The 13,704-nt window shown below is 42.7% G+C and overlaps 1 protein-coding gene across 1 annotated transcript; it reads right to left on the bottom strand.

The window, feature by feature from the left end:
- Positions 1-10,097: 10,097 nt before the first annotated feature.
- Positions 10,098-12,962, bottom strand: ACBD7 (acyl-CoA binding domain containing 7). Its single transcript, XM_004278651.3, has 4 exons — positions 12,828-12,962; positions 10,427-10,544; positions 10,259-10,319; positions 10,098-10,173 (listed from the first exon to the last, which is right to left on the bottom strand). Exons 1-4 carry the CDS (start codon positions 12,960-12,962, stop codon positions 10,098-10,100), a joined length of 390 nt encoding a protein of 129 aa, XP_004278699.1.
- Between the last annotated feature and the right edge of the window lie 742 nt (positions 12,963-13,704).

Raw genomic sequence — 13,704 nt, 5'->3', positions numbered from 1 at the left:
CCAGGATCCAAACCCTTCGCTTAGTAGCTGTGAGATTCACAGCAAGGGTCTCATCTGATGAGAGTAACTCTCTCCAGGTGTGGTGGTGGGGATTCAAGGGGACTGTGTTTAGGAGACAGCACGGCACCTCACAAACCTCATGCAATTTTAAAAACGAAACACAACAAAACAATTCACTACCAAAGGCTCTTGTGACTTTGTTGAATTAACATTTGTTAAGAAGAACCCTGGGTGTTGGAAAGGGAGCAGAAGTTCAATAACAGACCCCAAGAGAAAGTGAAATAGAGAAGCTCACAACTCAGGTCCTGGAGGATGTCCACGGCACAACGGGAGGGGCCACACAGGGAGGTCAAGGCGGGCTGCAGGCAGAGAGGTGGCAGGACCTGAAGGACATGCCCTTATTAGGGGGTGCTTTATGCATGGGTGGAGGGCTTTGGGGTTCCCGGGCTATAGGCCAAACTGGTCAATTCAAACCCCAAAGAGCAGGTTTTGGTAAACTTCACGGGAGAGTTTTCTAAAAGGCACACGAGGGAAGGCTCTGGGAAGCCAGAAGAAACCTATCACAAAAGCTGTTGGGAGGGTCCTATGAGGAACTCACTTTTTTTTTGCCAAGCTGCACGGCTTGTGGGATCTCAGTTCCCCAACCAGAGATCGAACTCGGGCCCTCGGCACCGAGAGCGCAGAGTCCTAGTCACTGGACCGCCAGGCAATTCCCAGGAACTGACCCTTATTTGTGACGCTACGTGTGCCCACAGGAAGGGCTAGTGTCGTGCAAAGCTCCCACAGGCCACTTGGCCACGCAGCGTGGATGCCGAGGCAGCAGTATTATAAAGTACTTCTGCTAAATTCCCAAGAGCTCTCAAAAGAAACCTCCTCCAAACCAAAAATAAGACAAATCACTCACAGGGATATTCCACTCAGAGAACAAAAAAACCAACAAAAACTCTGTAACATTCTCCCCCTCTCCCCAGAGAATCAAATCACAGTAGCTACTCACAACGCTTCGCGTCCTCTCCCCAAATCCCAAACGTTCTCCCCAGGCCTGCTCATTGCAGTCTTCTCTTTTCACTCCTGCCCCTTCCCCTTGCTCAGTCTGTTCTGTTCTCTCTGCCTCGCTGTAGCTCTCAGGTTTTTCCAACAGAAATGAAATCAGAATGTCTCTCAGCTCTTTCCCATCACCCAACCCCAAGGCTCAGAGCCTGGTGGCCAAAATGCAAATCTGTGACAGGTGGGAAAGCTTTGTCAGCTCCCACCTCACTTAAGCTGTCCTCCTGCCCTACCTGGCCTAAGGTGCTGCTCTCTTCTCCGTCTGGGACCCTGACGACACCACATGTCAGGCTGTCTGATATTGTCCCAGGGCTCTCAGATGTTCTCTTTTTTTAACCCTTTTCCCTGTATGTTTCAGTTTGGGTAATTGCTATTAACCATCTTCAGGTTCACTGATTCTTTCCTCAGCTGTGTCAGGTCTCCTGATGAGCTTCACAAAGGAATGCCTCCTTGCTGTTGCTGCTTCTTTCTAGAATTTCTTTTGGGCTCTCACAGCCTTCATCTCTCTAATGAACTTCCCCGTTTGTTCATGCATGCCTACCTTTTCCATGAAATGCTTTGACATCTGAACCATAGGTCGTGTAAAGCCTGTGTCTGACAGTTCTGACATCTGGGTCTTATCTGAGTCTGATTCTTTGGATTGCTTTGGCACTTGACAATGGAATTATTTTTTGCCTTCTTTTGTGTCTGATCAATTTTTTGGATTGAAAGCTAGATATCATGCACGAAACTGACATAAGTATTTTTTACACTTGGATTTGAGCACATCCCCTCTTCTGTCAGGCCATTAATGTGGGGAGTTGGGTCAATCCAGACTGGAGATGAGCTGTGTTTGGATTTTGTTGTTACTATGGTTACTCCAGGACAACACTGCTCCCAAGTTACTGTGTGCGTACTGTGGAGTCTGGGCTGCTGGAGAATTTTTCTCAATTTTCCTGTCTTCTCTATGCCTCATAGCACAGTCTCTCCCCAGGCTCGCGCCACTGACAGACAGCTGTTGCTTGGTACCCTATGTGAGGTGCTAGCCTCTGGGGTAACATGGGGAGTTCTTGGACATCCTAGCCAGTTTTCTTGGTTTTTGTATACAACTGTGGCCCCGGGGACTTCCTGGCAGTCCAGTGGTTAAGACTCCGTGCTTTCAATGCAAGGGGCACAGGTTCGATCCCTGGTCGGGGAACTAAGATCCCACGTGCCACATGGCATGCCTGAAAAAAAAAAAGAGAGCAAAAAGAAAAAAAAGAAAATGGAGCAAGAGAGAACTTCTATGGGAAACTGGTATTTAAAGGGAATTAGATGTGTAGTTGTGTTTCTCAAGCATATCCAATAAAAATGACTCATGATCTATCATCTTTATTTAAACAAAGAAAAAGAATTGTGGCCCCAAGACCCTTTCCCACTCCTTCCCCAAGGGTAGAGGGTTAATGCTTCTATCCTCTACATCTGTGGGTCTCCTCCTGCGCCTGGGGGTGGAAGTGTTTGATGCCCCGACTCCAGCAGCTGAGGCCTGCTTAGTAGGAGGGGAAGACTTGGGCAGGGGGCAGGGTTAGTGCCCAGTTCATGGTCACATCCACTTTCCTGCTGCCCACCTGCCCCACAGAGAAGGCTCTTTCTGGCCTCTCGCCTTGTTCCCAGTCTTTCTCGTGACACCCCTAGTGGGGGCCCATGGACGGGAGCCTGTGAGTCAGTGTGAACTGCATCTGACACACCACCCCACGCTTGGTCTCCAGCACTTGCACATTTTAGCGGATTTCTTCTTACCCACATGGACAGCAGGCACCCCTTCCTCCATGCTTTGCCCATGTGAGCCAGTCCACATGTACCACCTCTGCTTAGAGGGGCCTGACCTTCCCTGGAGTTCGGTTTCTAGTTTGCCTTGCAAACGCAGCTCTCTGATGGGCTCGAGAGAAGTTACGATGTTGCAGTCTGTTGGGCTTTTGTTCCTCCTTAGGCTACGAGTCATGTTCCTAGTTTTCTACATTCTGAGCAGAAGTGGGAATTCTTGCCTGGACGATTGAAACAACCCTTTGCCCCTTTCAGTCCCACATTACAATGTGTCCCTCACATTATACCCAGAGGGATAACAGTCAAGTTTGGTCATGATTTGCCTCCCTTAAGTCCTCTTGGGGGCTTCCTGGCCGTCTTATGACCGAAGTCCTTCATGAGGCCTACACTTGGCCCTTGCTTGCTTTTTCTACCTCAGTTTGTCCCAATTCCCCATTCGCTCTTGGAACAATAGCCATTGGTTTGTGCTCATCTGTTCCCTCTTCCCCTGCTGCCTCTCTCCCCTTTGCCAAGTTTTTCCTATTTATTCAGATCTCAGGTCCATTTCCCAGGGAGTCCCTGCTTGATGACACCCTACCCCCACCTGTCAAGAGCTCACAGATGACCCTGAACTTGGTGACACATTTCTCCAGTCGTCCGATGATTTAATTAATGTCTGTCTCCCCAGCCAGTCTCTAAACTGCAGGAGGAAAGGGACTGTGCTTATTTATTCAAGTGTCCCTAGGGGCTAACACAGCACCCAGCACCGAGCTCAGTCAATATTTCCTGCTGTTGTGATTAAACTGAGAATTGGTGGAACCAACTCAGGGGCCCTGCTTCCATAAACCTGCTTCTCTTCTGTACACAGCAACCCTCTGCCGGACAACGGAGGGCTGGGGAATAGAGAGGTGGTCATTTTGGGGGAATGATGCTTAAAGATACTATATAACCAGCCTCACCCTGAGCTGGACTGGGTGCCCAGGTGCCATCCTGCTGCCACTGGCATTGTTCTAGAAGCCAGATGATCTTGGAAAATAGCCTGGACCACAGTGACTCTCAGACAGGTGCTGACAGGTAAGAACCATGGATAAAAAAATGTTTGTATTGCTGTAAATAGCAAAAGGGAAAGAAGTGAGGACACGCCATGTTTGATTTAAATGAAGTTATCAGGGCTCCCCTGGTGGCGCAGTGCTTGAGAGTCCGCCTGCCGACGCAGGGGACACGGGTTTGAGCCCTGGTCCGGGAAGATCCCACATGCCGCGGAACAACTAAGCCAGGGTGCCACAACTACTGAGCTCTCATTCCACAACTACTGAAGACCGTGTGCCTAGAGCCCGTGCTCCGCAACAAGAGAAGTCACCGCAGTGAGAAGCCCGTGCACCGCCACTAAGACCCAACGCAGCCAAAAATATAAATAAATAAATTTTTTAATAAATAAATGAAGTTATTAATAGGAAAAGGTTCTGGGCATGTCTATTGTGAAAAGTTCCCACCCAGCTCTTCTATGTTTGCAGCTTTGATACACCCTCTGAGGCTGTTCTTTCTTGTGAGTTAACATGGCTCAACATGCATTACTGTATCTGAAGATACACCAGCAGATTTGGAAGGTGAAATTATTTTGATGGTTTGAGGTATTTTATTGAGATATCTGATGATTTTTCAGCTAATGTCAACTAGCGTTTACATGGAGTAGAAAATTGGCCCAAGTTTTATTTAGTGTAAATGGAGAGATGTTGGTTGTGTATGAAATGAGAGAAGGCAGGTAATACTGCTGTATACTGATAGGTCTCTGAGAAATTAAAAATACAGGATAGGGCTTCCCTGGTGGCACAGTGGTTGAGAGTCCGCCTGCCGATGCAGGGGACACGGGTTCGTGCCCCGGTCCAGGAAGATTCCACATGCTGCGGAGTGGCTGGGCCCGTGAGCCATGGCCACTGAGCCTGTGCGTCCAGAGCCTGTGCTCCGCAACGTGAGAGGCCTCAATAGTGAGAGGCCCGCGTACCGCAAAAAAAAAAAAAAAAAAAATACAGGATATATGGAACCTGAGACCTTGGAAGTAACTCTATCACTGGTGGCAGCTCTTAGAAATGTAACATCTGGAAGTTAATCTTCTGTTGGTGGTGGTGTCATTTGTTATTGAATATAATTCTGTTTCTTTTTAGCCTGGGAAGATGTAACCAGTGGAATTTTGATATTCGTGCGCTTCCAGGATGCCACTTTTACCTTTTGGAACCTTCCAACGAGATCTTCATCAAGAATTACATAACCAAGTCTCTAGAAGTATCAATGCTTCACTGTTGTTGGATATTTTCCCTCTAGGTCTTAAAATAGTCCAAATGATTATCTGATACTCCTCTTCAGTTTTCAGAGTAGCTTATGAGTTTGATTCAGAGATTGGAAAAAGATACATTTGCTACTGTCAGGGTGATTTGTTACCTACAAATGTATTTCCCCACAGAGCATTTAAGTATCTGGGGGATGAAAGACAAACCAGTCGAGAATACTTCTGGGAGGGTCTTTCTTCTTCATATTAGAATCTCATTTGAGTCTCATCTGTGGAAGCTCTGTCAATGAAGTTCCTGCTTGGTCAGGGATCCATTTCTTCCCTTCAGGTATTTTGACAGTGAAAATGGTAGACAGGGGAAGTGCTTGAAATGAAATGATTGTTTCATTAACACACTGTGGCTCAAAGCCTGATCTCATCTTTTGAAATATAGGGTCATCCCATTCAATGAGGAAAAGCAGCCTACTGCTTTGTTAAAATAAGACAGTCCCGGGCTTCCCTGGTGGCGCAGTGGTTGAGAGTGCACCTGCCGATGCAGGGGATACGGTTCGTGCCCCGGTCTGGGAAGATCCCACATGCCGTGGAGCGGCTGGGCCCGTGAGCCATGGCCGCTGAGCCTGCGCATCTGGAGCCTGTGCTCCACAACGGGAGAGGCCACAACAGTGAGAGGCCCGCATACCACACACAAAAAAAATTAAAAAAAAAATAAGACAGTCCCGACTAATCATTGCTGCCTGTGATGGCAAGTCCTCGGAATGCCCATAGCCCTGGTTCTCCTCTAAGGGGTTCCTCCGACCTGGACTGCCCGTTGTCTCTGTGTGGTCCTGCTGTTGCTCTGGCAGTGACAGACGGGGACCCAGGGCGAGCCTACCATGGACAGCCCTTGGCGTACACAGGGCTGTACACAAGCACACCCAACAGGCTGCCTCAGATGTAGGGAGAAAGCGCAACAGTTGGAAACAGAAAAGAATAAAAAGGGAAATACAGAAAATTATCTGAGACGGAGCAATGGCAGAACACCACAGACAGGATTCACAGGGAATGAAGAGGCACCATATACCCAGAGCTGCATGGATCCTGCGATCTCTAGCAATTCCCAAACCGTGTTTGTCTCTTGGAATCCCGGCTGTTCAATCGGTATCTTGATTTGTTATCTCCCACTGATCTTCGCAATAAACCCCCCTACTTCATGCAACCGATGTCTCTTCCTTATGGCTTAAACTGCTTGACACAGCATTATACACTAAAATGTCACCTTTTAAAGCATGGATATATTTAGGATCACATAATATGGGTTCATGTTTTTGTTATGATTTAAAAATAGTATATAGAGAGTCTTAGTACATAAGATTAAAGTGCACACAGGAGGTATTTTTTAGAATGTATCATTCCTTTCTAACCAAGTGCAAATAATATAAATTTCATTATGGGGGCAGTTTTGGGTTTTGAGTTAGAATTCACGTAATAAATTTGAGCTAAAAATAACCTCAAGCGAGATTACTACAAGCAACTATATGCCAATAAAATGGACAAACTAGAAGAAATGGCCAAATTCTTAGAAATGCACAACCTTCTGAGACTGAACCAGGAAGAAATAGAAAATACGAACAGACCAATCACAAGCACTGAAATTGAAACTGTGATTTAAAGTCTCCCAACAAACAAAAGCCCAGGACCAGATGGCTTCACAGGCGAATTCCATCAAACATTTAGAGAAGAGCTAACACCTATCCTTCTCAAACTCTTCCAAAATATAGCAGAGCGAGGAACACTCCCAAACTCATTCTATGAGGCCACCATCATCCTGATACCAAAACCAGACAAAGATGTCACAAAGAAAGAAAACTACAAGCCAATATCTCTGATGAACATAGATGCAAAAATCCTCAACAAAATACTAGCAAACAGAATCCAACAGCACATTAAAAGGATTATACACCATGACCAAGTGGGGTTTATTCCAGGAATGCAAGGATTCTTCAATATATGCAAAACAATCAATGTGATACACCATATTAACAACCTGAAGAATAAAAACCATATGATCATCTCAATAGATGCAGAAAAAGCTTTTGACAACATTCAACACCCATTTATGATAAAAGCTCTCCAGAGAGTAGGCATAGAGGGAACTTACCGCAACAGAATAAAGGCCATATATGACAAACACGGCCAACATCGTCCGCAAAGGTGAAAAACTGAAACCATTTCCACTAAGATCAGGAACAAGACAAGGTTGCCCACTCTCACCACTCTTACTCAACATAGTTTTGGAAGTTTTAGCTACAGCAATCAGAGAAGAAAAAGAAATAAAAGGAATCCAAATCAGAAAAGAAGAAGTAAAGCTGTCACTGTTTGCAGATGACATGACACTATACTATAGAGAATCCTAAAGATGCTACCAGAAAACTACTAGAGTTAATCAATGAATTTGGGAAAGTAGCAGGATACAAAGTTAATGCACAGAAATCTCTTGCATTCCTATACACTAATGATGAAGAATCTGAAAGTGAAATTAAGAAAACACTCCCATTTACCATTGCAACAAAAAGAATAAAATATCTAGGAATAAACCTACCTAAGGAGACAAAAGACCTGTATGCAGAAAACTATAAGACACCGATGAAAGAAATTAAAGATGATACAAATAGATGGAGAGATATACCATGTTCTTGGATTGGAAGAATCAACATTGTGAAAATGACTCTACTACCCAAAGCAATCTACAGATTCAATGCAATCCCTATCAAACTACCACTGGCATTTTTCACAGAACTAGAACAAAAAATTTCACAATTTGTATGGAAACACAAAAGACCCCGAATAGGCAAAGCAATCTTGAGAAAGAAAAACGGAGCTGGAGGAATCAGGCTCCCTGACTTCAGACTATACTACAAAGCTACAGTCATCAAGACAGTATGGTACCGGCACAAAAACAGAAAGAGAGATCAATGGAACAGGATAGAAAGCCCAGAGATAAACCCACACACATGTGGTCACCTTATCTTTGATAAAGGAGGCAAGAATATACAGTGGAGAAAAGAGAGCCTCTTTAATAAGTGGTGCTAGGAAAACTGGACAGCTACATGTAAAAGAATGAAATTAGAACACTCCCCAACAGCATACACAAAAATAAACTCAAAATGGATTAAAGACCTAAATGTAAGGCCAGAGACTATCAAACTCTTAGAGGAAAACACAGGTAGAACACTCTATGATGTAAATCACAGCAAGATCCTTTTTGACCCACCTCCTAGAGAAATGGAAATAAAAACAAAAATAAACAAATGGGACCTAATGAAACTCAAAAGCTTTTGTGCAGCAAAGGAAACCATAAACAAGACGAAAAGACAACCCTCAGAATGGGAGAAAATATTTGCAAATGAAGCAACTGACAAAGGATTAATCTCCAAAATTTACAAGCAGCTCATGAAGCTCAATATCAAAAAAACAAACAACCCAATCCAAAAATGGGCAGAAGACCTAAATAGACCTAAATTTCTCCAAAGAAGATACACAGATTACCAACAAACACATGAAAGAATGCTCAACATCATTAATCATTAGTGAAATGCAAATCAAAACTACAATGAGGTATCACCTCACACTGGTCAGAATGGCCATCATTAAAAAATCTAGAAACAATAAATGCTGGAGAGGGTGCGGAGAAAAGGAAACACTCTTGTACTGTTGGTGGGAATGTAAATTGATACAGCCACTATGGAGAACAGTATGGAGGTTCCTCAAAAAAACTAAAAATAGAACTACCATACCACCCAGCAATCCCACTACTGTGCCTATACCCTGAGAAAACCATAATTCAAAAAGAGTCATGTACCACAATGTTCATTGCAGCTCTATTTACAATAGCCAGGACATGGAAGCAACCTAAGTGTCCAATGACAGATGAATGGATAAAGAAGATGTGGCACATATATACAATGGAATATTACTCAGCCATGAAAAGAAACGAAATTGAGTTATTTGTAGTGAGGTGAATGGACCTAGAGTCTGTTATACAGAGTGAAGTAAGTCAGAAAGAGAAAAACAAATACCGTATGCTAACACATATATATGGAATCTAAAAAACAAAACAAAAAAAATTGTCATGAAGACCATTACTGTCAGCTTTTATACAGTATATGCTTTAAAATGGACGTAGGGTAACTACAGTTACCTCATTCAGTTCTTACACCCCTGTGTGACTGACATTTTCCCCCTACTCCACAGATGAGCTTAGCAAGCTTCGGTAACTTGCCTCAGGTTACCTAGTAAATAAGTCACTGAACTGGGACTGGAACCAGGTGTGCCTGTGACTGCCAAAGCCCTGTGTAAATGTGAACCCCAGTGCTACACAGTGAAACAAAGAGTCTTGTGATTAGTTCTTAATAAACTGTTCTGATTATACCAGTAAGACCACCTCACTGCAGAAAAAACAGAAGCCAAAAGAACAGCTGTTAATGTCTTTAGGCAAAACTTAGTAAGTTAAGTCCCCTACATATGAACGAGTTCCATTCTGACAGTGCGTCCGTAAGTCCAATTTGGTCATAAGTCCAACAACGTACCACCAGAGCAACACTTTTTTAAAAAGAACTTTTAAAAATCACCTGAAAGGGCTTCCCTGGTGGCGCAGTGGTTGAGAGTCCGCCTGCCGATGCAGGGGACACGGGTTTGTGCCCCGGTCCGGGAAAATCCCACATGCCGCGGAGCGGCTGGGCCTGTGAGCCATAGCCGCTGAGCCTGCGCGTCTGGAGCCTGTGATCGCCAACGGGAGAGGCCACAGTAGTGAGAGGCCCGCGTACCGCGAAAAAAAAAATCACCTGAAAATTTAAAAATTTCATTAAATATGTAGTTTCAGCATACCTCTAAATAAGAATTACAATTCATGTTACTAGCAAAAATATGGATGATACATAAAGAGTTAACCGTGCATTTTTCCCCAAAATATTAGGTCATGGTACCATTATGAAGTCTTCAAAAGGAAAATTTTCTCACATACTGAATTCTATATTCCATATTTTTCTATTAGCTCTTTTGCTTTAGAAATACAGGCACTCATGGCATCTGCCTTTGATAATCCTAGAAAGATACAAACAGATTGACTCACTGACCGATGTTATTGGGAAATTAAGAAGGTTTGTTTCACTTATTTAAAAATTAACCACCTTGTTGAGGTTCCAAGCTTCCCACTTAGCCTTGCCTTTTAGATTTAACAGTCCTGGACACTCTGCCAAAAGGAGGACAGATATATTTTCAGAGTTACTTTTTACTCTATGCTTCTAGAAATACTGTTCCGTGAAACGTATTGTTATTTTTTAAATGACAACCCAGTACCAGTATCTACATCTCCAATTACAGATTGTTTGTAGAGCTCATAGGGTTCTTTTAGTTCCTCATCATCTGGCCTGGTTTTCAGCTTTCTCATGTCTTTGGCCACCTTTTCAAAATCAGCCTAAAGCAAAAAGGCACAAAGTGTGCATTTGCTAACTTTCGTCAGGTCCATCTGCTTTGGGGAAACGTAAAGAGGAGGAGGGAGCTTTCAAACAGAAATGAACTATTACTGCTCTGGTTCCACCAGAATTATCCTAACCTATTTTAATTCGTGGACACTTCCCCTGGTCCTTACCTGCTACATAGACAATGTACCCACGTATTAGATATGGAGAACTAAATAAAATTCTTAACACATTACTGACCACAGACGTATTAACACATCTTTTGTTACCCGAATGTTATTGACCAGAGACATTTCAATATTCATTTACATAACAAATCGCTGGCCACAGGCGTTAGTTTCTGCAAAAATCTCCTGGTCAACAATGAGTTAATATTTAAAATGTTTAATTTATCTATGTTTAAAAACTGAAGAAGACATGAATAAATGGAAAGATATTCCATGTGCATGGATAGGAAGAATTAATAGTAGTAAAATGTTCATCCTACCCAAAGTCATCTATCAATACAAATTCAACTCAATCCCTATCAAAATTCCAATGGCATTTTTCACAGAAATAGAAAAAGCAATCCTAAAATGTGTATGGAGCCATAAAAGCCAAAGCAATCTTGAGAAAGAAGAACAAAGTTGGAGGCATCATAATTCCTGATTTCAAACAATATTACAAGCTATAGTAAGCAAAACAGTATGGTATTGGCATAAAAACAGACACATAGATCAATGAAACAGAATCAAGAGCCCAGAAATAAACCCTTTGTAATTTATGATAAAGGAGCCAAGAATATACAATGGGGAAAGGACAGTGTCTTCAATTAACGGTGCTGAGAAAACTGAAGAGAACATGCAAAAAAAATGAAACTGGACCCCACCTTACACCATATACAAAAATCAACTCAAAACGAATTAAAAATTTGAACGTAAGGCTTAAAACTGTAAAACAACTAGAAAAAGACAGAGAATAAGCTCCTTGACATCAATCTTAATGATTTATTTTGGATTTGACACCGAAAGTAAAACTAGCTAAAGCAAAAATAAACAAAAGGGACTACATTGAACAAAAAAAGCTTCTGCACAGCAAAGGAAACCATAAACAAAATGAAAAGGCTGAGTGGGACAAAATATTTGCAAATCATATGTCTAAGGGGCCTTTGAATATATATATTCAAAATATATAAAGAACTCATGTGACTCAAAAGCAAAAAAGAAAAAAAAAAAGCAAAAGAAAACAATTTGATTTAAAAATAGCCAGGAGATTTTTCCACAGAAGACATACAGGTGGCCTGAAAAGATGCTCCACGTCATTAACCAACAGGGAAATGTAAATCAAAACAACAGTGAGACATCACGTCATACCTGTCAGAATGGCTATCATCTAAGAGACAAGAAATAACAAACGTTGAGGAGGGTGTGGAGAAAAGGAAACCCTATACGCTGTTGGTGGGACTGTAAATTGGTGCAGGCACTGTGGAAAACAGTATGAAGTTCCCTCAAAAAATTTAAAAAATAACTACCATACGATCCAGCAATCCCACTTCTGGGTAATTATCCAAAGGAAATGAAATCACTATCTCAAAGGGATATCTGCACCCACTGTGTACACTGCAGCTGTATTTACAATAGCCAAGACATGGAAGCAACCTAAGTATCCATTGATGGATGAATGGATAAAGAATGTTTTATATATATATATATATAATATATAATATATATATATAATATTCCATTATATAGATATAACAGAATATTAATCAACCATGAAAAAGAAGGAGCTATCGGGCTTCCCTGGTGGTGCAGTGGTTGGGAGTCCGCCTGCCGATGCAGGGGACGCGGGTTCGTGCCCCGGCCCGGGAAGATCCCACATGCCGCGGAGCGGCTGGGCCCGTGAGCCATGGCCGCTGAGCCTGTGCTCCGCAGCGGGAGAGGCCACAACAGTGAGAGGCCCACGTACCACAAAAAAAAAAAAAAGAAGGAGCTATCGACATTTGCAACAACATGGATGGACTTGGAGGGCATTATGCTAAGTGAAATAAGTCAGACGCAGAAAGACAAATACTGTGTGATCTCACTTATATGTGGAATCTAAAAATAAAAAGGAATTAATAGAAACAGAGAGCAAATCGGTAGTTGCCAGAGGTGGGGGGAAGAATGGTTGAAGATGGTGAAAAGGTAAAAGAAAAACATGCAAAAAAATTATATCTGAGAAATTCCAACGCAAAGTTTTTCTCATAAGTTAGAAGTATATAAATACAAGTTTCTATTAATTTTTTTAGATGGCATTACCTTCACTTTCTTGATCACCTCATGAGCACGTCCTCCTCTTCTTCCAAAATCTACACTTTGCTGTATGCAATAGCTTTGCTGCCAATGAATATCTTTGTCCAGGGCATTCATCTCCCAGCGCCTCTCTGCCCACATGCTTCAACAGCAGTTTTATTTATACCTATTGAGTGGACTAGCTAGTTTCTGAGGGCAGTACTTCTGATTGCGCTGAGTTGCCTGTATAGATTCCTTTAAAAATTGAGACCAAAACTTCTAAGACTTATTTCAATTGATTTCCAGAAAAGAGAAGTTGTTCAGTCAACTTAGCTGATTAGTAAAAAGAACTGACTTCCCGGAAATTCTGTATATAAATATACTGAATAATAAACCTGTCCTCCCCATTCATGACTTACCTCTGAAAACCCTGACCTGCCTAGTTCCCAAGCCGCTAGGGCTGGCCCAGGGTTCTCAGCCCGGGGCTCTGCCAGCAGCCATCCCCTTTCCCTGTACTCTTCCACATAGGGATAAGGTGCTCCTAGCAGATTTATTCCTTTCTCCTTTTAACCTCTTAGTTTATATACAAAGGCTTTGCTGATTACTTTGAACAATGGAATTGTTCCATTCTTTTTTTTCTCCATTTTTTCCCATTCTTTTCTTTTTTCCATTCTTGTGTTATTTGTTTGAAATCAGGAGTAAGCGGGAATTGTCAGCAGCCTGGGTATGAAACAAGAGAGGTTCAAAGAAGCATTCTACCCCTACCCACTACTTTCCTTCTCTGAAGCCAGAGCTCCCTTTTGATCCAAAGACCTGGTAGAGAAAGTGGAGAGACCACTGTGACATCAGAATCCCTGTGATCTCAGCAGAGTTGCTGGGTAAAACTTCCATCAAGCTCCAAAGA

Source organism: Orcinus orca, chromosome 2, assembly GCF_937001465.1.
Source record: "Orcinus orca chromosome 2, mOrcOrc1.1, whole genome shotgun sequence".
Classification (NCBI taxonomy): Eukaryota; Metazoa; Chordata; class Mammalia; order Artiodactyla; family Delphinidae; genus Orcinus; species Orcinus orca.
Note: the sequence above shows the minus strand (reverse complement) of the source record. Positions and strands in the feature narration are given on the sequence as shown.

Bases quoted from the DNA above. Each gene is read 5' to 3' on its own strand.
- ACBD7 (XM_004278651.3), bottom strand. From the start codon at position 12,962: ATGTGGGCAGAGAGGCGCTGGGAGATGAATGCCCTGGACAAAGATATT. The intron at 10,545-12,827 runs GTAATGCCATCT...TTTTTGCTTTAG, and splicing joins AGGTGATCAAGAAAGTGAAG to GCTGATTTTGAAAAGGTGGC. The intron at 10,174-10,258 runs GGTGGTTAATTT...TTGTATCTTTCT, and splicing joins GAAGCTTGGAACCTCAACAA to AGGATTATCAAAGGCAGATG.